The following is a 25,052-nucleotide window of genomic DNA, read 5'->3' as shown; positions in this document are numbered from 1 at the left end:
GAGGGATGTGGAAGGGATGTTCAAGTGGAAGGGGACATAGGCAAACCTTTGGCTGATTCATGTTGATGTTTGGTAGAAATCAACACAATACTGTAAAGCAATTATCCTTCAATTAAAAATAAATAAATTAAAAAAAGAATACATAACAACTCAATAAATGGCTATCTTGGAACTAATTTTTCCATGCAGATTCACTGAAAGTTAACAAATTGAATCTCATATTTTTAAAGACAATATTTTTAGAGCAGTTTTAGGTTTGCAATAAAGTTGAGAGAAAAGTATAGAGATTTCCTGTATACTCTATACTATCACAATTTCTCCCCTACATCCTCACAAAAACACTTAGCTTTCCCCATTATCAACATCACTCAGCAGAATGGTGCATTTGTTAATAAGGATAAACCTACATTGTCACATCATTGTAATCCAAAGTCTACACTTTACCTTAGAGTTCATTCTTGGTGCTGTGCATTCTCTTGTTTTGGACAAATGAATGATATACATGCATCATTATGATATTATACAGTATTTTCATTGCCCTAAAAATGCCATGATCTGCCTATTTGTCCCCATCCCTGACAAACACTTATCTTTGCATTATTTCAGTGATTTGTCCTTTTTCAGAATGTCATATAGTTGGAATCACATAGTATGTAGCCTTCTCAGGCTGGATCTTTCACTTAGTAATATGTATTTAAGTTTCCTCCATGTCTTTTCGTGACTTGCTAACTCGTTTGTTTGTATCACTAAATAATATTCCATTGCCTGGATGTACCACATTTTATTTTTTCCATTTACCTATTGAAGGACATCATGGCTGCTTCCATGAACCTAACTTTTAAGACAAGAATATTGATTCTGAGAGAGGGTAATATAGGCTTATAACTAGCTATAGAAAAGTCCAATTTTAACATGCATCACTTCAGATTCCTCATGCAGTATTATTAAAATCATGATTTGGGACATAATTTGGCACATAAGAGAAACACTCTCCTTGCAATTTTCTCAGGTCTTTCTTGATGTTATATGTTACATCTTGACTATTATAAATATGCAGATTATCAGAAAGTGTATGTGTGTGTGTGGTTGTTTTTTTTTTTTTTTTTTTTTTTTATAACCAACCAATGTTTCTAGATGCTTTGGTAGATTTTAGGGGTTTAATTTAAGTAGTACATAAATATTTAGGCTGCAAATATTATAATGTTGAACACAGATAACAGAATCATTGTAGTAGCCCTCTGGGCAACAGACCATGGCAGTGTTTGAGGACTACTATATAGAAGAATGGAGAATTTATTGCACACCTGATTATCTAGCACTTATGGCATGTACAATGGAAAACCATCTACTTACAAGCCATGAGTGACTGTGACCTTTTGGAAACGAATTACCTTTATAGAAGGTGATTTGGAATCAAGTTTAATATTCTCTTTGTTGTTGTTGAGTTTTTAAGTAGTGTCAGACTGCAACCCCATGGACTGTATGTTCCAGGCTCCTCTGCCATCACTGTCTCCTGGAGTCTACTCAAATTCATGTCCATTGAGTTGGTGATGCTATCTAACCATCTCATCTTCTGCTGTCCCCTTCTCCTTTTATCTTCAATCTTTCCCAACATCAGGGTCTTTTCCAATGAGTTGGCTCCTTGCATTAGGATGGCCAAAGTATTGGAGCTTCAGCTTCAGCATCAGTCCTTCCAGTGAACATTCAGAGTTGATTTTCTTTAGGATTGACTGGTTTGATCTCTGTGAAGTCCAAGGGACACTCAGGAGTCTTCTCCAGAAGCACAATTTGAAATCATCAATTATTCCATATTCAGCCTTCTTTATGGTACAACTTTCACATCTGTACCTCCTGTAGAATGTTAGGAGCTTCTGTCCATAGCTCTTCAGGCACTCTGTCTACCAGACCTAATCCCTTGAATCTATTTGTCACCTCCACTATGTAATCATAAGGGATTTGGTTTAGGTAATGCGTGGATGGCCTAGTGGTTCTCCCTACTTTATTCAATTTAGGCCTGGATTTTACAATAAGGAACTCATGGTCTTTGTGCAGTCAACTCCAGGTCTTGTTTTAACTGACTATATAGAGCTTTTCCATCTTTGGCTGCAAAGAATATAATCAGTCTGATTTCAGCGCTGACCTTCTGGTGATGTCCATGTGTAGAGTGGTCTCTTCTGTAGTTGGATGAGGGTGTTTGCTGTGATCAGTGTTTTCTTGATAAAACTCTGTTACCTTTTGGCTTGCTTCATTTTGTACTCCAAGGCCAAACTTGCCTGTTTTCCAGATATCTCTTGACTTCCTACTTTTATAATCCAATTCTCTATGATGTAAAGGACATCCTTTTTTGGTGTTAGTTCTAGAAGGTCTTGTAGGTCTTCAGAGAACCATTCAGTGTCAGCTTCTTTGACAGTAGTTGTTGGGGCATAGACTTGGATTACTGTGATGTTGAATGGTTTGCCTTGGAAAGGAACTGAAATTATTCTATCATTTTTTAGATTGCAACCAAGTACTGCATTTCAGACTCTTTGTTGACTATGAGGGCTATTTCATTTCTTCTAAGAGATTCTTGCCCACCACAGTAGATATGGTCATCTGAATTAAATTCACCCAATTCCCATCCATTTTAATTCACTGGTTCCTAAGATGTAAATGGTCATTTTCTCTGCTGACTCAGTGCTAAAGAATCTACCTGTTAATGTGGGAGACACTGCTTCAATCCCTGGGTCAGGAAGATCCCCTAGACTAGGAAAAGACACCAACTTCAGTATTCTTGCCGAGGAAATCCCAGGACAGAGAAGGTTGGTTAGCAACAGTAAATGAGTCTGTACTGCAAAAGAGTCAGACATGACTTAGTGTCTAAACAACAATATTCTTGTAGTAGCATTTTGATACCTTTTAATGAACACAAAATACATTTGAGTTTTCATTATCTGCTACACAGGAGTTAGCAATTCAGCTCAATGTTAGACAAAAATACATTTTAATTTGAGGCTAAACTCCCATTTCTTCTAAAATGAATAGGGAGTTTTCCTCTTGAATTTGCCTTCTAGACATAATATATTTTACTTTATCTAACTCTTAAGCATGTTGCTGGGTTTTCACACAGGCAAAACTAGCTTTCCAAAATGCAGCAGGAAGAAAAGTCTTATAGTTGCAGCGAGCAGTACAAACCATGTAGAGAAAATGAAATTCCATAACAACCACTGATCACTTTTTCATATTAATATCCTCAGTGATAAGTCTCTCTCTCCTAAACAATTCTGAGTTCCTGAAATACACATTTCAAAAATATGTTTAGTAAATTGAATTTCCTTTCAATATGGAAGCTATCTTAAAGGAAACTTGATTTTTGTTATAAATTTGAACTTGGCTAGGTTGGTTTCTCTTTCCTATTAATTCTGTTAATGCTCTCTCCTTTCTATTAATTGGTGATACTTGCTGCATTGCAATGCCAAATCATTTAAATGCATGTTTCACTTTGATTGATTACTATTATTATTGATTTGCAAATCAAAATTAAATTGAGTTAATGGATCACTGTTTTCTTTAGCTTTCTTTTAGGAATATGACTCTTGTGTGTGGCTGCATGTTTCTGTAAATTAAAGTTCAAATGGCTGTATGTTATATTGTATATATTCTTGCTGGCACCATTGTTAGAGTAAAGGACATTTCAAAATAGAAGTTAATTTTGCCTAACATGCATGACTGTGGCTCAGATCATGAACTCCATATTGCAAAATTCAGACTCAAATTTGAATAAAGTAGGGAAAACCACTGGGCCATTCAGGTCTGACTTAAATCAAATCCCCAATGAATATACAGTGGAAGTGACAAATAGATTCAAGGTATTAGTTCTGATAGAGAGAGTGCATGAATAACTATGGGTGGAAGTTTGTCACATTGTACAAGAGGCGGTGATCAAAACCATCCCCAAGAAAAAGAAATGCAAAGAGGCAAAATGGTTGTCTGAGGAGGCCTTACAAATAACTGAGAAAAGGAAAGAGGTGAAAGACAAAGGAGAAGAGGAAAGATACAACCATCTGAATGTAGAGTTCCAAAGAATAACAAGGAGAGATAAGAAAGTCTTCCTCAGTGATCAATCAAAGAAATAGAGGAAAACAATAGAATGGGAAAGACTGATGATTGCTTCAAGAAAATTAGAGTTACCAAGGGAGCAGTTCATTCAAAGATGGGCACAATAAAGGACAGAAATGGTATGGTCCTAACAGAAGCAGAAGATAAGAAGAGAGGGCAAGAATCCACAGAACTATGCAAAAAAGGTCTTAATGACCCAGATAACCTTGATGGTGTGATCACTCACCTAGAGCCAGACATCCTGAAGTGTGAAGTCAAGTGGATCTTAGGAAGCATCACTATGAACAAAGCTAGTGGAAGTGATGGAATTCGAGTAGAGATATTTCAAATCCTAAAAGATGATGTGGTGAAAGTGCTGCACTCAATATGCCAGCAAATTTAGAAAACTCAGCAGTGGCCACAGGACTGGAAAGGTCAGTTTTCATTCCAATCACAAAGAAAGGCGATGCCTAAGAATATTCATACTACTGTACAATTGCACTTATTCCATATGCCAGCAAAGTAATGCTGAAAATTCTCCAAGTGAGGGTTCAACAGTACGTGAACTGAGAACCTCCATATGTACTAGTTGAATTTAGAAAAGGCAGAGGAACCAGAAATCAAATTGCCAACATCCGTTGGATCATAGAAAAAGCAAGAGAATTCCAGAAAAACATCTACTTCCTCTTCATTGACTACTTAAAGCCTTTGACTGTGTGGATCACAGGAAACTGTGGGAAATTCCTCAAGAAATGGGAATGCCAGACCACCTTACCTGCCTCCTGAGAAATTTGTATGCAGGTCAAGAAGCAACAGTCAGAACCGGACATGGAACAATGGACTTGCTCAAAATTGGGACAGAAATATGTCAAGGCTCTGTATTGTCACCCTGCTTATTTAACTTGCATAGAGTACATCATGAGAAATGCTGGAATGGATGAATCACAAGCTGGATTCAAGATTGCCAGGAGAAATATAAGAAACCTCAGATATGCAGATAACACCACCCTTATGGCAGAAAGCAAAGGGGAACTAAAGAGCCTCTTGATGAAGGTGAAAGAGGAGGTTGAAACAGCTGGCTTAAAACTCAACATTCATAAAACTAAAATCATGGCATCTGGTCCCATCATTTCATGACAAATAGATGGAGCAATCAGTGACAGACTTTTCTTGGCCTCCAAAATCACTGCAGATGGCGACTGCAGCCATGAAATTAAAACACACTTGCTCCTTTGAAGAAAAGCTATGGCAAACCTAGACAGTATATTAAAAAGCAGAGACATTGCTTTTCTGACAGAAGTTCACCTTGTCAAAGCTATGTTTTTTCCAGTAGTCATGTATGGATGTCAGAATTGGACGATATAGAAGGCTGAGCCCTGAAGAATTGATGCTTTCAAACAGTGGTGTTGGAGAGGACTCTTGAGAGTCTCTTGGAGTGCAAGGAGATCAAAGCAGTCCATCCTAAAGAAAATCAGTCCTGAATATTCGCTGAAAGGACTGATGTTGAAGCTGAAGCTCCAATACTTTGTCCACTTGATGCAAAGAGCTGACTCATTAGAAAAGACTGTGATGCTAGGAAAGATTGAAGTCAGGAGGAGATGGGGGATGACAGAGGATGAGATGCTTTTATAGCATCACCGACTCAATGGACATGAGTTTGAGCAAGCCCTGGAGTTGGTGAAGGACAGGGAAGCCTGTCGTGCTGCAGTCCATAGGATCATAAAGTGCTGGACGTAACTGAGCAGCTGAATAACAAATGGCAACACGCATACCATGAAACTTAAATTCTTTCTTTGAGCAACTATGGGAGAAAATAGCCACAAATTTTGCAGTATGCCATGTTAATAATATTTGACTCATTGGAAAAGACCCTGATGCTGGGAGGGATTGGGGGCAGGAGGAGAAGGGGAGGACAGAGGATGAGATGGCTGGATGGCATCACCAACTCGATGGGCATGAGTTTGAGTAAACTCTGGGAGTTGGTGATGGACAGGGGGCCCCTCGGACACGACTGAGCGACTGAACTGAACTGAACTGAATAATATTTTTCTTATTTTACATCCATGATAATATGTTTTTAATTTGTAAGAGATCACTAACTTGACCAATTATGTTTTCTCTTCCTCTGATAAAATATACATGGTATAAAGTCTACAATTTTATGACTACTATTCTGTGGCATTTAGTACACTGTTGTGCAAATATCACCAAAAATATTGACCACTCCACAAATTCACATTTTATCTTTGTGCAGGGACCATGGTAGTTTTCTCTGTTTTGTTCTAATTTTAGTATATGAGCTACTGAAGCTGATACCCAAATATATTTTTTAAAGTATCAAGAATATCTTTGAAATGAAATAGAAAAAGTAAAATAAGTTGACTAGTCCAACAGTTTCCAAGGTCATTATGATATATGAAGTGCTAGCTTTTTTTTTTTTTTATAGATTATACTCCATTTGTATTTATTTATTTTATTTATTTTTTTATTAGTTGGAGGCTAATTACTTCACAACATTTCAGTGGGTTTTGTCATAGTTAGCTTTTAATTATTTCTGAAGCTTTTTGAAGTTGTCTGATATCTGAGATTCTATATTTCATAGGCTAGTAGGTTGGTTTCTTATTTGGTGGGATGGTCTATATTGAGAAAATCCTGCACTTGAGGATGGAAGGGCTGTGGAAGGAGCTGCTTCAATTTGTCTTAGGTCCCTGCCTTCCTGGGAATAGCTAATTCTTCGCCCTAATTTCAGAAATTTGAGGTGTTTTGTTACCATTAATCTATGTCTAATGCAACACTCCCCTTAGACTTACAATGATATTTGCTGGATGCACCAATTCTGGTTTGAAAATCAGACCAATTGGATGTCAGGGCTGCAAGACTCTAGAAATTATCTTGACATGTCTACTGTATAATACTGTATAAAAATGCTCAAGTAAAGTACCTAGGGACAGGTATAACCTATAAGAACTTGTGTGTACCATTTGAAGAATTTTTATAGCTCAAATTTTCATGAGAAAGAAATGGTCTATTGAGAGGTACCAACAATATAATAATTGTCAGTGACTATGCTTAAAAACCTGGAACATTTCTAACTTAAAATGGTATCACCAAGGGCAAGTATAAGCCAATGAGATAGTAGTTAATTGTATGTAAACTGTGAAAACTGAGATAGTAGTTAACATTGTGTAAACTGAAAATTCCTAAATTTAAATGTATAACTATGTAAAAATTCCTGATATATATTTATATAAATATATATTTCAAAAAACAGAGAAATAAATAGTGTCAAAGTAGTTGAAGTTAAGCATGCATCCAAGTTAAAAAAAAAAAAAAAAAAAGGTTTACAACAGTATTTCTCAAACTTCATTCTATGGATTAGTGGTGCCTTTTGAGTCTTTAATAGATATTCTGTAAAAACAAGTTCTATTATTGCAAAAGTTTAGAAAATAGTGTACTCTCTACCTCTTTTGGAAAGTCACAATAAATATTACCATATTATAAACTTTGAAAATATCTGCATTAAAGAAACCTGGAATCAATGTACCTGAGTTTAAATACAAACTTCAAGGCTTAGCCTTGAAGGTTAATTTCGAAAGGTTTTTCATTTGACATTCGACAGGTTTCTCAGTTTCTGGGAATCAGTTTCATCATCTGAAAAATGGAAATACTGATGCTACTTCCCTCTGAAGTGTTTTGTAAATATTAAATAAGTAAATATGTAAAGAACTTACAACTATGTGGCATATGATAAGTGCTATATAATGTTTGTTTTTTCCAACCTAGTGTTAACTCAATTCGTCATGAAACTCCCTCACCTTCCGAACTATCCTCACTTTTTTCAGCAATTCTCTTAACATTTCGTGGAACAAGCAGGCAAACGGAAAATAATTTAAAAGATATTGGTATAAGTTTAATATGATGTTTCTTTGTTGCCTTTAATCTTTTAACATTAGATGTAATTGGAGCATTTGAAGAGATTATTAGAATCTCAAAGGCATTTAACATGCCTTTTTATTCATTTTTGTAATAGTCTATAGGAAAATAAAAGTTTGCTTGGCAACCTCAAATTTTGTCAGGCACTTCAGGCTCGAGGTCAGCAGTTTGCTCAAAGCAGAAGTCAGCCTCCTCCTGGGTTCCTGGTTTGGTTGCACTCTCTACTGTGCAATGGTGCTTGCCCTCCCAACCCTTAGTAATCATCATTTTCCTATCTCTGGCTCCATTCTGAATGGCCACTTCACTGCCTTATTTTGCATTCTCCAATATGTTGTTTTTTTATAATAAGCTGAACTTTAGCAAAGATTGAGTGTATCTTCTCTTCATATCTATCTGTGACTTAACAAAGTGTACAAACTAGAGTAGGACTATAAAGAAAGCTAAGTGCCGAAGAATTGTTGCTTTTGAACTGTGGTGTTGGAGAATCTTGAGAGTCCCTTGGACTGCAAGGAGATCCAACCAGTCCATCCTAAAGGAAATCAGTCCTGAATGTTCATCGGAAGGACTGATGTTGAAGCTGAAACTCCAATACTTTGGCCACCTGATGCGAAGAGCTGACTCATTTGAAAAGACCCTGATGCTGGGAAAGATTGAGGCCAGGAGGAGAAGGGGATGACAGAGGGTGATATGGTTGAATGGCATCACCAACTCAATGGACATGAGTTTGAGTAAACTCTGGGAGTTGGTGATGGAGAGGGAGGCCTGGCATGCTGCAGTTCATGGAGTCACATAGAGTCAGACACGACTGAGTGACTGAACTGAACTGAACAAAATATTCATGACCATATAGCAGGTTTCTAGTGCTCACATCATTTGATGGCTTTGCTGATGTCTAGCCCAGATACAGCTGCAATTGTTTTACCAACTCTGCATATACCTATGTTTGACAGCCTTTCCCTCATAGCCATGGTGCTGAGCTGAGTAGTTTTTAATTTCGTATCTATCCCTGAGTGGTGATTCCCAAGAATCACTGTAATATTTGCTCTTCATTTAAGTGGTCTGTAACTACTTGCATGTGGCTTCTCTGCTCTTTCATTCTATTCTTACATTTGTATGGCTTTCCTGTTAGTTGAGTTCTAAATCTTTTGGAGTCCATATATTTTTTCAAATAACAGAGTTCAGAGCACAAGCATTTCCTGAAAATGAGCCTGAATACTACCTCTGAAAAGGCTTACATCTACCCAGTTTATTTATAGGGAATTTCAAAATTGTTTCCATTAGATTCAATGTGGTATATCACATTATCATTTCATATTGTCAGATGCTTAATTATTCATATTTTAGTACACCATATTCAACCCAACATAGCTTTGAATGTAAACAATAAACAAGCCAACATGCAGTACTTGACTGTAGAGAGATATAATGAGGGAGATATAAAACTGTTTTTCATTTTTGGAGAGATATTATTAATGCAGCACCATTAATTTAATTAAATGCTATTTTAATAACAAAACCATATTGCAATAAACTGGCCCACCATTTCATTTAAATAATTGCAAACCTCAATATTTGATTACTCATAGTTCTCCTTTAGTTAATTTACTTATTCACAGTTTTGACAGAAAAGCTTTCAAACATATGAAAAGATGGACACAGTTCATCCAAATAGGAAACTATAAAATTGCCTTGATTTTTGTTCAGTGCTATAAATCCAAATTCACTTTTTTCCCTTGTAAATTTTACTACAAAACATTAATTTTTTTTCCCATTGCACTTCTAGTTTGAGGGCTATAAATCAACTAAGTTGTAAGTCTAACACTTGCTTACTAGTGAGAAAAGAATGCAATAACAATTTTGCTTTAGAGCATACATGGATAATACAAAACCAGAAGTATGAGAAAGTTATACAGTACAAAGTAAATCTAATCAGAATTATCACTTCATAAGGAATGTAAGGATCGTTTAGTTCAACTCCTTCATTTTGCATATTGAGTAATCTGAAGCCCTGAGAAGTTATATGACATAATTTCTCCCTTGTTCCAGTCAGTGACTTATAATGCATATCTATAAGACCCGTTTTAGAGAGTTTTAATGAAATTAAAATCAAGATTAAGAAGGTGGGATTTAGTGGACAAAGCACCTTGGGTACACATCAGGATACTTGAGTTCTTATCCTAGCCCTACTCTCTATATTGTATTGTCTCTCACTTTTCCTCTTTAGGATCCAATTTTTCATTTGTAAGATGGAGAGGTTGGTTTAGATATTCATTAATGTTCTTGTTACTCTTAAGAACTTTTCTCACCACTCTAAATCTGAAGTTGGAGTTTGAATATCTGTATACTACAATGATAATAATCACACACAAGGGGCACATGTGCATGCACATGAAATTATGATATTTGGGGCATTTTCATATTGTTATGTTGAATTGTAGATTAGGGAGTGAGTGTAAATGATTATAAGGGCTGTTTTTATGACTTGGTCAATAATTATACTGACTAGCCGTGAGTGTTATGAAGGTAGGTGAACAAGTATGAAAGGTGCTATGGTTACAAGAGTAAATGCACAAGTATTAGAAAATGCAGAAGGTAAATATTTCCCCAGTATCAATGAGTCTCTGCCTTTCCAAATCATTTTCAGTCAGTTAAATATATGTAATTTAGACATAACATAAAAGTTACCACTTTCAAATTCAGTTACTGAAAACAACTTTTATGCTTCTAGATGTTTATGTAGATATTTACCTATAATTATAACACTTTCATTTTTAAAGGCATCTTTCATTCTTATTCCAGTTCCAGTTCAGCCGCTCAATTGTGTCTGACTCTTTGTGACCCCATGGACTGCAGCACACTAGGCTTTCTGGTCCATCACCAACTCCCAGAGCTTGCTCTAGCTCATGTCCACCCAGTCTGTGATGCCATCCAACTGTCTCATCCTCTATCGTCCTCCATCTCCTCCTGCCTTCAATTTTTCGTAGCATCAGTCTTTTCTAATGAGTTGGCTCTTTGAATCACATGGCCGAAGTACTTCAATTTCAGCTTCAGCATCAGTCCTTCCAATGAATATTCAGGACTGATTTCCTTTAGGATTGACTAATTTGATGTCTTTGCAGTCCAAGGGACACTCCAGAGTCTTCTCCAACACCACAGTTCAAAAGCATCAATTCTTCGGCACTCAGCTTTCTTTATAGTTCAACTCTCACATCCATACATGACTACTGGAAAAACCTTAGCCTTGACTAGTTGGACCTTTGTCAGCAAAGTAATGTCTCTGCTTTTTAATATGCTATCTATGTTGGTCATAGTTTTTCTTCCAAAGGGCAACCGTTTTTTAATTTCATTGCTGCAGTCACCATCTGCAGTTATTTTGGTGCCCCCCAAAATGAAGTCTCTCAATGTTTCCATTGTTTCCCATCTGTTTTCCACTAAGTGATGGGACCAGATGCCATGATCTTTGTTTTTTGAATGTTGACTTTTAAGCCAGCTTTTTCACTCTCCTCTTTCACTTTCATTGAGAGGCTCTTTAGCTCTTCTTCACTTTCTGCCATAAAGATGGTGTCATCTGTGTGTCTGAGGTTATTGATATTTCTCCCAGAAATCTTCATTCCAGCTTGTGCTTCATCCAGCCCAGGATTTCGCATGATGTATTCTGCATATAAGATAAATAAGCAAGCTAACAATATACAGTCTTGAAGTACTCCTTTACTAATTTGGAACTAGTCTGTTGTTCAATGTCTTGTTCTAACTGTAGCTTCTTGAACTGCATACAAATTTCTCAGGAGGCAGGTAAGGTAGTCTGGCATTCCCATCTCTTGTAGCATTTCCCACAGTTTGTGGTGATCTACACAAGCAAAGGCTTTGAAGTAATCAATAAAGCAGAAGTAGACGTTTTTCTGGTATTTTTTGCCTTTTTGATGATCCAGCAGATGTTGGCAATTTGACCTCTGGTTCATCTGCCTTTTCTACATCCAGCTTGAACATCTGGAAGTTCATGGTTTACCTACTGTTGAAGCCTGGCTTGGACAATTTGGATTACTACTTTGCTAGCATGTGAGATGAGTGCAATTGATCAGTAGTTTGAACATTCTCTGGCATTGGAATGAAAACTGACCTTTTCCAGTCCTGAGGCCACTGCCGAGTTTTCCAAATTTGTTGGCATATTCAATTCTGCACTTTAACAGCATCATCCTTTAGGATTTGAAATAGCTAAACTGAAATTCCATCACCTCCACTAACTTTGTTCATAGTACTAAGGCCCACTTGACTTCTCATTCCAGGATGTCTGGCTCTAGGTGAGTGAGCATGCCATCATGAAGATCTTTTCTGTATAGTTTTTATGTGTATTCTTGCCACCTCTTCTTAATATCTTCTGCTTCTGTTTGGTTCATCCCATTTCTGTCCTTTTTTTTTTTTTTTTTTCCATTTCTGTCCTTTATTGTGCTCATCTTTGCATGAAATGTTCCTTTGGTATCTCTAATTTTCTTGAAGAGATCTCTAGTGTTTCCCATTCTGTTGTTTTCCTCTATTTCTTTGCATAGATCACTGAGGAGGGATTTCTTATCTCTCCTTGCTATTCTTTGGAACTCTGCATTCAGATGGGTATATCTTTCCTTTTCTCCTTTGTCTTTCACTTCTCTTCTTTTCTCAGCTATTTGTAATGCCTCCTCCGACAATCATTTTGCCTTTTTTGCATTTCTTTTTCTTTGGGATTATCTTGATCACTGTCTCCTATCATGAACCTCCATCCATAGTTCTTCAGGCACTCTGTCTATCAGATCTAATCTCTTGAATCTATTCATCACTTCCACTGTATAATAATAAGGGATATGATTTAGGTCATAACTGAATGGTCTAGGGGTTTTCCCTACTCTCTTCAGCTTAAGGCTGAATTTTGCAATAAGAAATTCATGATCTGAGCCACAGTCAGCTCCCAGTCTTGTTTGTGCTGACTGTATAGAGATTCTCCATCTTTGGCTGCAAAGAATATAATCAGTCTGATTTTGGTATTGACTATCTGGTGATGTCCATCTGTGGAGTCTTCTCTTGTGTTGTTGGAAGAAGTTATTTGCTATGACCAGTGCATTATCTTGGCAAGACTCTGTTAGCCTTTGCCTTGTTTCATCTTGTACTCCAAGGCCAAACTTGCCTGTTACTCTGGGAATCTCTTGACTTCCTACTTTTGCAATCCAGTCCCCTATGATGAAAAGGACATCTTTTTTTGATGTTAGTTCTGTAAGGTCTTCTAGGTAGGTCTTCATAAAACTTCATTCTTATTAAGCTTACCATTTCCTACTTGTCTGATATGAGCTGAAACTCTGGTTCCCAAGTAAAATTTAACTCAGCATTTCCTAAATCAGCATGCTCTTTTTATGTTCTATTTCAGGGCTTTTTTTTTTTTTTTTTTTTTTTTTTGAGAACTTGGTGTGTGGAGCTAATTGACTGTTTTAAATCCATCTGAACCATATCCTGAGGTTAAAAATTTAATTGATCAGTTGAATGAGAGGAGAAATTTCTAATGAAATACCAAATAAACCATATCATCTTTTCCACTGCTCTTCATGTGTTTGTAGTTTTCCCTGAAGACAGATATTCAAATGATGTATTGAAGATTCAACAAGTAGGATTTAAGATTTTGTTTAAGTTTAAAGTGACTGTAATATGAACCATGAGGCAATACAAAACATGTGTTAGAGGTTAGATCTCTAAACCTCAAATAAATTGTAAGGAGGTATAAAAATACAAGTATGAGACTGTGTGTGATGAGGGGATCATATCCCTTTATATATTTTCATTAATTTATATTTGAGCAACTTTAGTACTTAAATACATCTAGATCACATCAGGAAACTTGAGTTTTGCTCCATATTTCCCCCTAAATAACTTATCTATGACACATCAATGTGAGACAGTTTCCTCATCTTCAAAATGAAGAAATTGAACCAGATGGCTCTTAAATGTCTTTGTAGTACTATTATACCATGATTCTTTACCACCTTAATATTACTTTCTGAATTTACTGATTTTTTTCTGCAGTGACATACAGGTAGCACTTTCTTGAACAAATGAATTGATATTGGAACTTACCATATTTTTATGAAATAAAAAATATTAGGGGAACCTTGTTCATTAATTCTTAGTGTCATTGTATGAGATACACATTTACCTTATCTGTCTATAAGATATTATGTCAACTTTTATTTTTCATATCATAAAAATCCACATATTGTACACAAAAATCCACTATTTAAACTACTAATAATGAAACAAATAATAATTCAGTAAGTATTATAGTTAATATCCAGTTCTGAATTGGTAGTCAGGAGATGTGATATAAATTTTGGAAAATTTTCCTGATGCATTTTTAGTTTTGAGGCACTCAGCCCTGGCAGTTCTAAGCAGGATCCCTTTGTTTAAATCATTGTCATCATATTTTCTGTTCATAGTAACCCTTGGATGTTGGATAGGCCAATTTGAGCAATTGGAATTCAGCAATGCTAAATATGGCAAGAAAATCTCTAGGACTATCTAGAAAATGCACAAATGTGTACCATCATTTCGGAGATTAAAGCACTTTTCTTTCAGATCTTTTGCTTGCCATGATTCATAGACAAGCTAATGTGGAGAAAGTTTGCTTTTTTGTGTGTTTTCCATCTATTGCAAAAAGTGCAGAGTGGCAAAATAAAAGCTCATTGATTCCACCAAACATAGGCAGATGTCCAGGCTGTAGTTACTTCCCCTTATACCTTTGATAAGAATTCACCTGTCCCTTAAACTCTGAGAATCTGTATTTCTAATAATAGTAGCTATATTTTCTTTTTTGCAACAGTCAATACATGCATTCTTTGATTTGCATTTGCAGGGGCAAATGGGTTTGACTGAATTCTAAAATACTGTTTTAAATTAACAAGAACTTGTTTTCTTTTTGGCTTATGGCACCAGTGTACCAGTAGATAGTTAGGGATTTTGATAATATCTATAAATAATTTAGGCACTTCCCTGGTGGTTCAGTTTTTAAGAATGTGGCTTGTAACAGAGGGGACGTGGATTGTGGATTTGTTCCCTGGTCTGGGAGCTAAGATACCATCTGCTGCAGCGTAACTGAACTTGCACACCCCAACTACTGGGCATGCACCCTAGAGCCTGTGAGCCATAGCTACTGAAACCCACAGGCTTTAGAGCCTGTGCTTCTCAACAAGAAGTAGCCCCTGTTTGCTTCACCTAGAGAAAGTCTTGTGTGTAGCAAGAAAGACCCAGTGCCACCAAAACTAAATAAATTAATTAATATAAAATAAAAATAATGTAGTTGAATTCACTAGATATTTTGGAGAGCATTGGTGAAGTATAGATTGATCTATTTTTAGTACCTATTTCCTCATATATTTCTATAGTTTAGCCTGATACAGACTTTGTAGGAGGAAAAATTTCAAACCTAAACATTCATATTATATCTGGATTTTTTATTCCTACCTCTTTTTACTATTACATGGAGTTAAAAAATTGCTATATATATATATATATATATATATATATTATAGTAGGTAGTTGTTGATTATTTTAAATATAGCAGTATGTACATGTCAATCTCAAACTTCCAATCTATCTCCTTGCTCCCACATTCCTCCCTGGTAATCATAAATTCATTCTCTAAGCCTGTGAATTTGTTTCTGTTTTGTAGAGTAGTTCATTTGTATCTTTCTTCTTTTAGATTCCACATGTAAGTGATATCATATAATAGTCTTTGTCTCCCTGACTTGCTTAGTATGATGGTCTCCAGATCCATTCATATTGCTACAGATGGAATTATTTCATTCTATTTTTTATGTCTGGGTAATATTCTGTTACATTTATGTATCACATTTTCTTTATCCATTCATCTGTAGAAGGGCACATAGCTTACTTCCATGTATTGGCTACTGTAAACAGTGCTTCAGTGAATATTAAAGTGCATGCATAATTTCAAATCAAGTTTTTTTCTGAATACATGCCTGAGAGTGGGATTGCTCTATCATATGATAGTTCTATTTTTAGTTTTTTAAGAAACCTCCAAACTGTTCTCCATAGTGACTATACCAACTTACATTCCCACAAACAGTATAGGAGAATTCCCTTTTCTCCACATCCTCTCCAGCATTTATTGTTTGTAGATTTTTTAATGATGCCCATTCTGACAGGTATGAAGTGATATCTCATTGTGGTTTTGATTTTGATTCCTCTAATTAGCAATGTGGAACATCTTTTCATGTGCCTCTTGGCCACCTGTATGTCTTCTTTGGAGAAATGTCTATATTTAGTTCTTCTGCCAATTTTTTTTATCATGGTTTTTGTTTTATTGGTATTGAGACAGCTCTGTTTGTAAAATTTTTAGATAAATCCATTTTCACTTGCATCATTTGCAAATCTCTTCTCTCTTTCTGTGGGTGGTCTTTCATCTTGTTTCTTTCATCTTGTTTATAGTTTCTCTTGCTGTGCAAAAGCTTTTTAATTTAATTAGGCCCCATTTGTTTATTTTTCTTCTTATTTCCATTACTCCAGGAGATGAGTCATAAAGGATATTGCTGTGATTTCTATCACAATGTCTTCTTTCTATGTTTTCTTCTAAGAGTTTTATAGTACCCAATTTTAAATTTAGGTCTTTAATCCATTTTAAGCTTATTTTTTGTGAGTGATGTTAAAGAATGTTCTATTTTCATTTTTTTAACATGTAGCTGTCCAGTTTTCCCAGTACCATTTATTAAAGAGACTGTCTTTTCTCCACTATGTAGTCTTACCTCCATTGTTGTACATTAATTGATCATAGATTTGTGGGTTCATTTCTGGGCTTTCTTTCTTGTTCCATTAATCTATATTTCTGTTTTAGTGCCAATACCATACCATTTTGATGACTGTGGCTTTGTAGTATAGTCTGAAGTCAGGGAGCCTGATTCCTCCAGCTCTCTTTTTCTTTCTCAGGTTTGTGCTATTTGGGGTCGTTTGTATCTCCATAGATATTTTAAGATTTTTTGCTCTAGTCCTGTGAAAAATACCACTGGTGATTTGATGAGGATTGTATTGAATCTGTAGATTGTCTTAGGTAGTGTAATCATTTTAACAATATTGATTCTTCCAATCCAAGAATGGGGTATATTTTTTCCATCTGTTTGTGTTGGTTTCAATTTCTTTCATCAGCATCATAGTTTTCAGAGAACAGTTCTTTTGTCTCCTTAAGTAGGTTTATTCCTAAACACTTTATTATTTTTGATGCAATGGTATATAGGGTTGTTTCTTTAATTTCTCTTTGTGACTTTTCATTGTTAGTGTATAGAAACACAACATATTTCTCTGTATTAATTTTGCCTCTTAACCAAATTCATTGTTGAACACTAGTATTTTTCTGGTAGCATCTATAGGAATTTCTTTGTCATTTGCAAACAGTGACAGTTTTACCTCTTCTCCAATTTGGAGTCCTTTTCTTTTGCTTCTCTGATTGCCTTAGCTAGAATGTTGAAAATTATACTGAATTATAATGGAGAGTGTAAATATCCTTGTCTTCTCTCTGATTGTAGAGGAAATACTTTCAACTTTTTACCATGTTATCTGTAGTTTTGCCTTATATGGCCTTTACTATGTTACATTTCTTCTAAGCCAACTTTCTGGAGAGCTTTTTTTTTTCTTTTTTAATCATAAATGGGTGCTGAATTTTGTCATACCTTTTTATGCATCTATTGTGATGATCATGTTGTTTTTATTCTTCAGTGCAGTGTTTTACACTGATTTGTGGATATTAAAAACCACTTGCATTCATGGGATGATTCCCACTTGATCATGGTGGATAATCCATTTAATATATTATTGAATTCAGATTGATAGAATTTTGTTGAGGTTTTTCATGTCTACCTTCATCAGTGATATTGGCTTGTACTTTTCTTTTTGTGCGTGCTATCTTTGTTTAGTTTGGGTATCAGGGTGATGGTCACCTAATATACTGAGTTTGGGAGTGTTCTTTCCTCTGTAACTTTTTGGAATCATTTCAGAAATATAGATGCTAACTCTTTTCTAAATGTTTTATAGAAATTGTTTGTGAAGCCATCTGGTCCTTTGTTTGTTGAGAGTGTTTAAATCATAGTTTCAATTTCAGTACATGTGATCACTCTGTTCATATTTTATGTTTCTACCTGTTTCAGTCTTCGGTGATTGTACCTTTCTAAGAATTTGTCCATTTCTTCCAGTTTGACCATTTAATTGGTAAATAGCCACTTGTAGTAGTATCTTATGATCATTTGTATTACTGTGATATCCATTGTAACATTTCCTTTCTCATTTCTAATTATATTGATTTAAGCCCTCACCTTTATTTTTTGCTTGATGAGTCTTACTAAAGGTTTGTTGTTGTTCAGCTGCTCAGTCATGTTTAACTCATTACAACCCATGGACTGCTGCACCCCAGGCTTCCTTGCCCTTCACTATCTCCTGAAGTTTGCTCAGATTCATGTTCATTTAGTTGATGATGTCATCCGACCATCTTATCCTTTGTCACCCCCCTTCTCCTCCTACCCTCAGTCTTTCACAGTATCAGGTCTTTTCCAATGATTTGGCTCTTCACATCAGGTGGCCAAAATATTGGCTTCAGCATCAGTCCTCACAATGAATATTAAGGATATATTTCCTTTAGGATTGACTGGTTTGATCTCCTTGTAGTCCAAGTGACTCTCAAGAGTCTTCCCCAGCACCACAGTTCAAAAGCATCAATTCTTTGGCTCTCAGCCTTCTTTATGGTCCAACTCTCAAATCTGTATATGACTGCTGGAAAGATCACAGCTTTGAGTATATGGACCTTTGTCAGCGAAGTGATGTCTCTGTTTTTTAGTATGCTGTCTATGTTTGTCATAGTTTTCCTTTCAAGGAGCAAGCGTCTTTAAATTTCATGGCTGCAGTTATCACCTTCAGTGATTTTGCAGCCCAAGAAAATAAAGCCTATCACTGTTTCCACTGTTTCCCCATCTATTTGTCATGAAGTGATGGGACCCGATGCCATGATCTTAGTTTTTTGAATGTTGAATTTTAAGCCAGCTTTTTCACTCTCCTCTTTCAACTTCATCAAGAGGCTTTTTAGTTCCTCTTCATTTTCTGCAATTAAGTTGGTGTAATCTGCATATCTGAGGTTATTGATATTTCTCCCAGAAATCTTGATTTCAGCTTGGATTCATCTAACCCAGCATTTTGTATGATTTACTCTGCATATAAGTTAAGTAAGCAGGGTGACAATATATAGCCTTGATGTACTCCTTTCCCAACTTTGAACCAGTTTGTTGTTCCATGTCCAGTTCTAACTGTTCCTTCTTGACCTGCAGACATGTTTCTCAGGAGGCAAGTAAGATGGTCTGGTATTCCCATCTCTTTAAGAATTCTCCACAGTTTGTTTTGATTCACACAATGGGTTTATCACAGTCAATGAAGCAGAAGTAGATTTTTTGTGGAATTTCCTTCCTTTTTCTTTTAACAGTATGAAAAGCAAAAGTATATGCTAAAAGTTTGTCAGTTTTATCTTCTCAAAGAACCCACTTTTAGTTTCATTGATCTTTTCTATCATGTTCTTTCTTTATTTATTTATAATTATTTCTATTTATTTCTAATTCATTTATTTCTGCTCTGATTTTTTAATTTCTTTCCTCATGCTATCTTTTGGTTCTGTTAGTTTTTTCTTTCTCTAGTTGTTTTAGGGGTAAGTTTAGGTTGTTTATTTGAGATTTTGTTGTTTCCTGAGGTAAGAGTGTATTTCTATAAACTTCCATATTAGAACTATTTTTGCATAGCTTTTGGAATGTTGTGTTTTTGTTTCATTGTCTCCAGTTATTTTTTTTTAATTTCCTCTTTGATTTCTTTAGTGATCAATTGGTTCTTGTGTACAATATCGTTTAGCCTCCACATGTTTGTGATTTTTAGAGTTTTTATTTTCTTGTAGTTAATTGCTAATTTGATAGTGTTTTGGTGAGAAAAGATGCTTGATATAATTTCAGTTTTCTTAAATTTACCGAGACTCATTTTGTGGCCCATTATATGGTCAATCTTGGAGAATGTTGGTTGAGCGCATGAGAAGAATATGTATTCTGCTGCTTTTGGTTGGAAAGCTCTATAAAAATCAGTTAAGTTTATCTGATCTAATGCGTCTTTCAAGGCCTGTTTTTCCTTATTGGTTTTCTGTCTGGATGTTCTGTCCATTGGCGTAAATGGGCTAAATCCCCTGGTATTATTGTGTTACTATTTCTCCCTTTATGGCTATTGATACTTGCCTTATATATTGAGATTTTCCTATGTTGTGTGCATATATATTTGTAATATATTACTTTTGGCTTGATCTCTTGATCATTATATAGTGTCCCTTTTGTCTGTTGTAAAGGTTTTTATTTTAAAGTATTTCTTCTGATTTTAGTATTACAATTTTAACTTTCTTTTGCTTTCTGTTTGCATGGATTATCTTTTCATACCCCCTCACTTTCTGTTTGTATGTGTCCCTAGGTCTGAAGTAGGTCTCTTGTAGCAGCATATATACAAGTCTTGTTTTTGTATCCAGGCAGCCAATCTGTGTCTTTTGATTCGAGCATTTCATCTGTTTATGTTTAGGGTAATTACCTATATGAATATTCTTATTGCCATCTTGTCAATTGTTTTGGATTTGTTTTTATAAGTATATTTTCTTCCCTTCCTCTTTTTTTCTTTTCTCTTGTGATAATTAATTTTAGTGCTGTGTTTTGATTCCTTTGGGTGTGTGTGTGTGTGTGTATCTATCTATTGTTGATTTTCAGCTTGCCATTAACATTAGGTTTAATATGGCAGTCTATGTATGAAACTCCAATATTTTGGCAACCTCATGTGAAGAGTTGACTAATTGGAAAAGACCCTGATACTGGGGGCAGGATGAGAAGGGGACGACAGAGGATGAGATGGCTGGATGGCATCACCAACTCAATGGACATGAGTTTGAGTAATCTCCAGAGTTGGTGATGGACAGGGAGTCCTGGGGTGCTGCAATTCATGGGATTGCAAAGAGTCGGACACGACAGAATGACTGAACTGAACTGAACTGATATATGAATAAGGTTGTTTTAAGTTGCTGGTCTTTTAATTTCAAATGCATTTCCCATACCCTGCATTTGTGTTCTTCTCTAACTATTGCTGGTTTTAATACCATATCTGTGTGTGGATTATTTTCTAACTTTACTATGTGTTTGCCTTTACTAATGAGCTTTTCCATTCATAAGTTTCTTATTTCTAGTTGTGACCTTTTCTTTTTCCAATTATAGATGTCACTTCAGCATTTGTTGCAAAGCTTATCTGGTGGCACTGAATTCTTGTTTCTAGTTGTGTCCTTTTCCAATTAGAGAAGTCCCTTTAGCATTTGTTGTAAAGCTGGTCTGGTGGTGCTGAATTCACTTAACTTTGCTTGTCTGTGAAGCTTTTGATTTTTCCATTGAACTTGAATGAGTGTCTTGCTCGGTAGAGTACTCTAGGCTTCAGTTTCTTCCCTTTCATCACTTTAAATATATCTTACCACTCCTTTCTCGCTTGCAGAGTTCCTGCTGAGAAATCAATTCATAACTTTATGAGAGTTCCCTTGTATATTATTTGTTGCTTTTTCCTGGTAGCTTTTTCATATTTTTCTTTGTCTTAAATTTTTGTCAGTTTGGTTACTGCATGTCTCGGTATGTTCCTCCTTGGATTTATTCTGCCTGAGACTCTGTGCTTCCTGGATTTGGATGACTGTTTCCTTTCCCATGATAGGGAAGTCTTTAGCTACTATCTCTTCAAATATTTTCTCAGATCCTGTCTCTCTCTCTTCTACTTCTGGAACACCTATAATGTGAGCATTGATTCATATAATGTTTTTCCAGATGTTTCTTAGGCTGTTTTCATTTCTTTTTCTCTATTCTATTCTGTGGCAGTGATTTCTGCTCTTCTGTATTCCATATCCGTTCTTCTGCCAAAGTTATTCTGCTGTTGATTCCTTCTAGTGTATTTTTCATTTCAGTTACTGTATTTTTCATGTTTGTTTGTGCTTTAGTTCTTCTAGATCTTTCTTAAACATTTATTGTGTCTTCTTGATCTTCACCTTTATTCTTTTTCTGAGATCCTGGATCATCTTCACTGTCATTATTCTGAATTCTTTTCTGAAGGTTGCCTACTTCACTTAGTTGTTCTGGTAGTTGTCACTTTATCTGGGAGATACTTCTTTGCCATATTGCTTTGTCTAACTTTCTGTGATTGTTGTTTCTGTTCTGTATTCTGTAGGATTGTAGTTCTTCTTGCTTCTGCTATGTGTCCTCTGGTTGATGAGGCTATCTAAGAGGCTTGTGTAGGCTTCCTGAAGGTAGAGATTGGTGGTGAATGGAGGCAGTTCTTGTCCTTCTGGTGGGCAGGGCTATATTCAGTAAGACTTTTAGCCACTTTTCTATTGATGGGTGGAAGTATGTTCCCCACCCTTTTGCATGTTTGGCCAGAGATTTCCCAGCACTTGTGCCTATAGGCTGTTGGTGGGGCCAGTTGCAACCTCTGGGGTATCTCACACCAGTGAGTGCCCCCCTATAATTGTTGCTGCAAGTGTCTTTGCCCCCACAGTGGTTCCGAGCCCTACCACACCATGAAAGGCCCTCCAATACCAGCCAGTATGTCTGGCCCAGTCTCTTATGGGGTCACTGCTTTGTTTCCCTGGGTCCTGGTGCACACGGGTCCTTGTGTGTACCCTCCAAGAGTAGAGCCTGTTTCCCCCAGTCCTGTGTAATTCTTTCAGGCAAACACTGTTAGCCTTCAAAGCCAGATTCTCTGGGGTCTCCTCTGCCTGTTGCCAGATCCTCATGCTGGGAAGCCTGAAGTGGGTCTCAGAACCTTTACTCCAGTGGGAGAACTTTTGTGGTGTAATTGTTTTCCACTTTGTGAATCTTCCACATGGCAGGTATGGGATTTAATTTTATTGTGATTGTGTCCCTCTTCTCATTTCGTTGTGGATTTTTCTTTGGATGTAGGGTATCATTTTGGTACATTTTAGTATCTTTTTGTGAATGGTTGTTTAGCAGTTAACTGTGATTCTGATGCTCTCATAAGAAGAGGAATCTTCCATTCCTCCATCTGCACACATTCTTTCTAAATTGGCAAATCTGGTGTGTGAATGTAATATGCACATGTGTCTGTATTTATGGGTTCACATGGGTATAGAAATGTGTGTGGTATTTATGTGTGGAGGTTTGTGTATGAATATAGGTGAATTTATACAAGCATTGTAAAATTTGCTTTATAATAATAAAAAAATGTAATTATATTGCAAGGGCTGGCACACTTTCTGCAGTGATCTACTATGTTTTCTTTCTTTCTTTTTTTCTCTCAGCATATGAGAAGGAGGCCAGTAAAAGTATGATGACTATTTTAGTGTTTCCTCCCCTCTATTCTTTTTTTCTAAGCTAACTTTAGAGGCAAAATAGCCCATTCTTCAGCAGAAGGGTCAACAAGGATATTCCCTAGAAAGTCATCCCCTGTAGCATTTCAGAGTACTTCTTCTGACAGTGTTGTCTTAGATGGGTTCTTAGTGTATGGTGAGTTCTGTCTTAAAAAACTATCCAGAGCTCTTAATAGACACCAGAAGACATTAGCAAGAGTTTTGGTATTTTCCCAAATTTTTCATGTTATGCTCATTGTTTTCTCTATTTTGAATTGAGAATCAGACCCATATTTAATTTTTTTCAGATTTTCAACTTGTACATTATAAGATGAAGTTATTGCAAGAGTAGAAAATTAACTTTTGAAAGGATATTGTTCATAAATTAGACTCGGGTTTCCGTTTGGCTTGTGCTTTATAGCATAGGCCTGTTAAATGTATCTTTCAATTACATTAAGAAATAATCCCTGTTTTAAAAGGAATGGTTCTGGTTTTAGGTATAACAGCTGCAGCAATGGCTGAGGCAATGAAGCTGCAGAAGATGAAACTTATAGCTATGAACACTCTTCAGGGAAAAGGAAGCCAAAATGGAACTGAATCAGAGCCTGATGATCTTAATTCTAATACAGGTGAGTGTCTTTAGGAATCCAAGGCAGGTGACTCTCATTGACTTATTCTGGAATTGGAGAGAGGAGGACTGAGGGAAAGAAGAGAATAATATGTATACTTTGATTATAAGCAGTTACTACAAAAGGAGGGGGCTTCCCTGGTGGCTCAGTGGTAAAGAACCCACATGCCAATGCAGGAGATGTAAAAGACGTGGGTTCGATCCCTGGGTCAGGAAGATCTCCTGGAGGAGGGCACAGCAACCCACTCCAGTATTTTTGCCCCCAGAATCCCATGGACAGAGCAGGCTGGCAGACTGCTGTTCACAGTGTCACACAGAGTCAGACACAGCTGAAGCAATTTAGCACACATGCACACACAAAAGGAGGTTTAATCCTACCTCTAACTTGTACATTGAAATTAGAAAACTATTATAGATCAAAACCTCATTTCGGGAAATATTTAGTATCTCCATTGTTTGTTGTGGTGGGGTTAAATTCTAATATTTATAGTGCTACCTATTACACCTTTTGCTTACTAAAAGATGTCCCCTTCAGTTTCATCTCAGCCTTCTTCATTTTTTTCTAAATTTAACACTGAAATGCAGCACTGAGAATCTACCTTTGTTTTGAGGTGCTGGGAGATGAGGCATTATCAACAGGGGCTAAAGAAATGTGGTAGAACAAGAAGAAAGCAAATAAAAAAGATGGGGAAAAAAGGAGATGAGAAAAATGCCTGTGAAGTGGAATGTCCTCTCCCTTCTCAGTAACTGTTTTTTGTTTATTTTTCCATTACCCTATAAAAATTGTACCTTGACTTTGATCATAAGATCACCCTCGAGATCTCTTTAGGAAGTAGGTGGGATTATAATTATCTGTGTAACACACATGAATGGACACATAAATAGACAAATAAATAAAGTATACTTTTAATAGGGAATAATAAGGGGCATCCAATAATGGTCTTAGGAGCTCCAAGCTTCCAATATGCTTTTGCAGTTAAATTCAATATAATTTGATAGGCAAATAGGTAG

The 25,052-nt window shown here is 36.1% G+C and overlaps 1 protein-coding gene and 1 non-coding gene across 2 annotated transcripts in view; one reads left to right on the top strand and one right to left on the bottom strand.

The window, feature by feature from the left end:
• Positions 1-25,052, top strand: part of DACH2 (dachshund family transcription factor 2) — a 798,949-nt gene that overhangs the window by 481,993 nt on the left and 291,904 nt on the right. Inside the window, exon 4 of the mRNA XM_043897104.1 lies at positions 23,911-24,042. Coding sequence (XP_043753039.1) covers positions 23,911-24,042 — 132 coding nt within the window. The remainder of the gene's footprint in view (positions 1-23,910; positions 24,043-25,052) is intronic.
• LOC122691058 lies at positions 6,284-6,386 on the bottom strand. Its single transcript, XR_006340303.1, has one exon. It is a non-coding gene; the product is annotated as a U6 spliceosomal RNA (small nuclear RNA).

The sequence above is a fragment of the Cervus elaphus genome, chromosome X (assembly GCF_910594005.1).
Source record: "Cervus elaphus chromosome X, mCerEla1.1, whole genome shotgun sequence".
NCBI classification, from domain to species: domain Eukaryota; kingdom Metazoa; phylum Chordata; class Mammalia; order Artiodactyla; family Cervidae; genus Cervus; species Cervus elaphus.
This window is presented reverse-complemented; position numbering and strand designations above follow the sequence as displayed.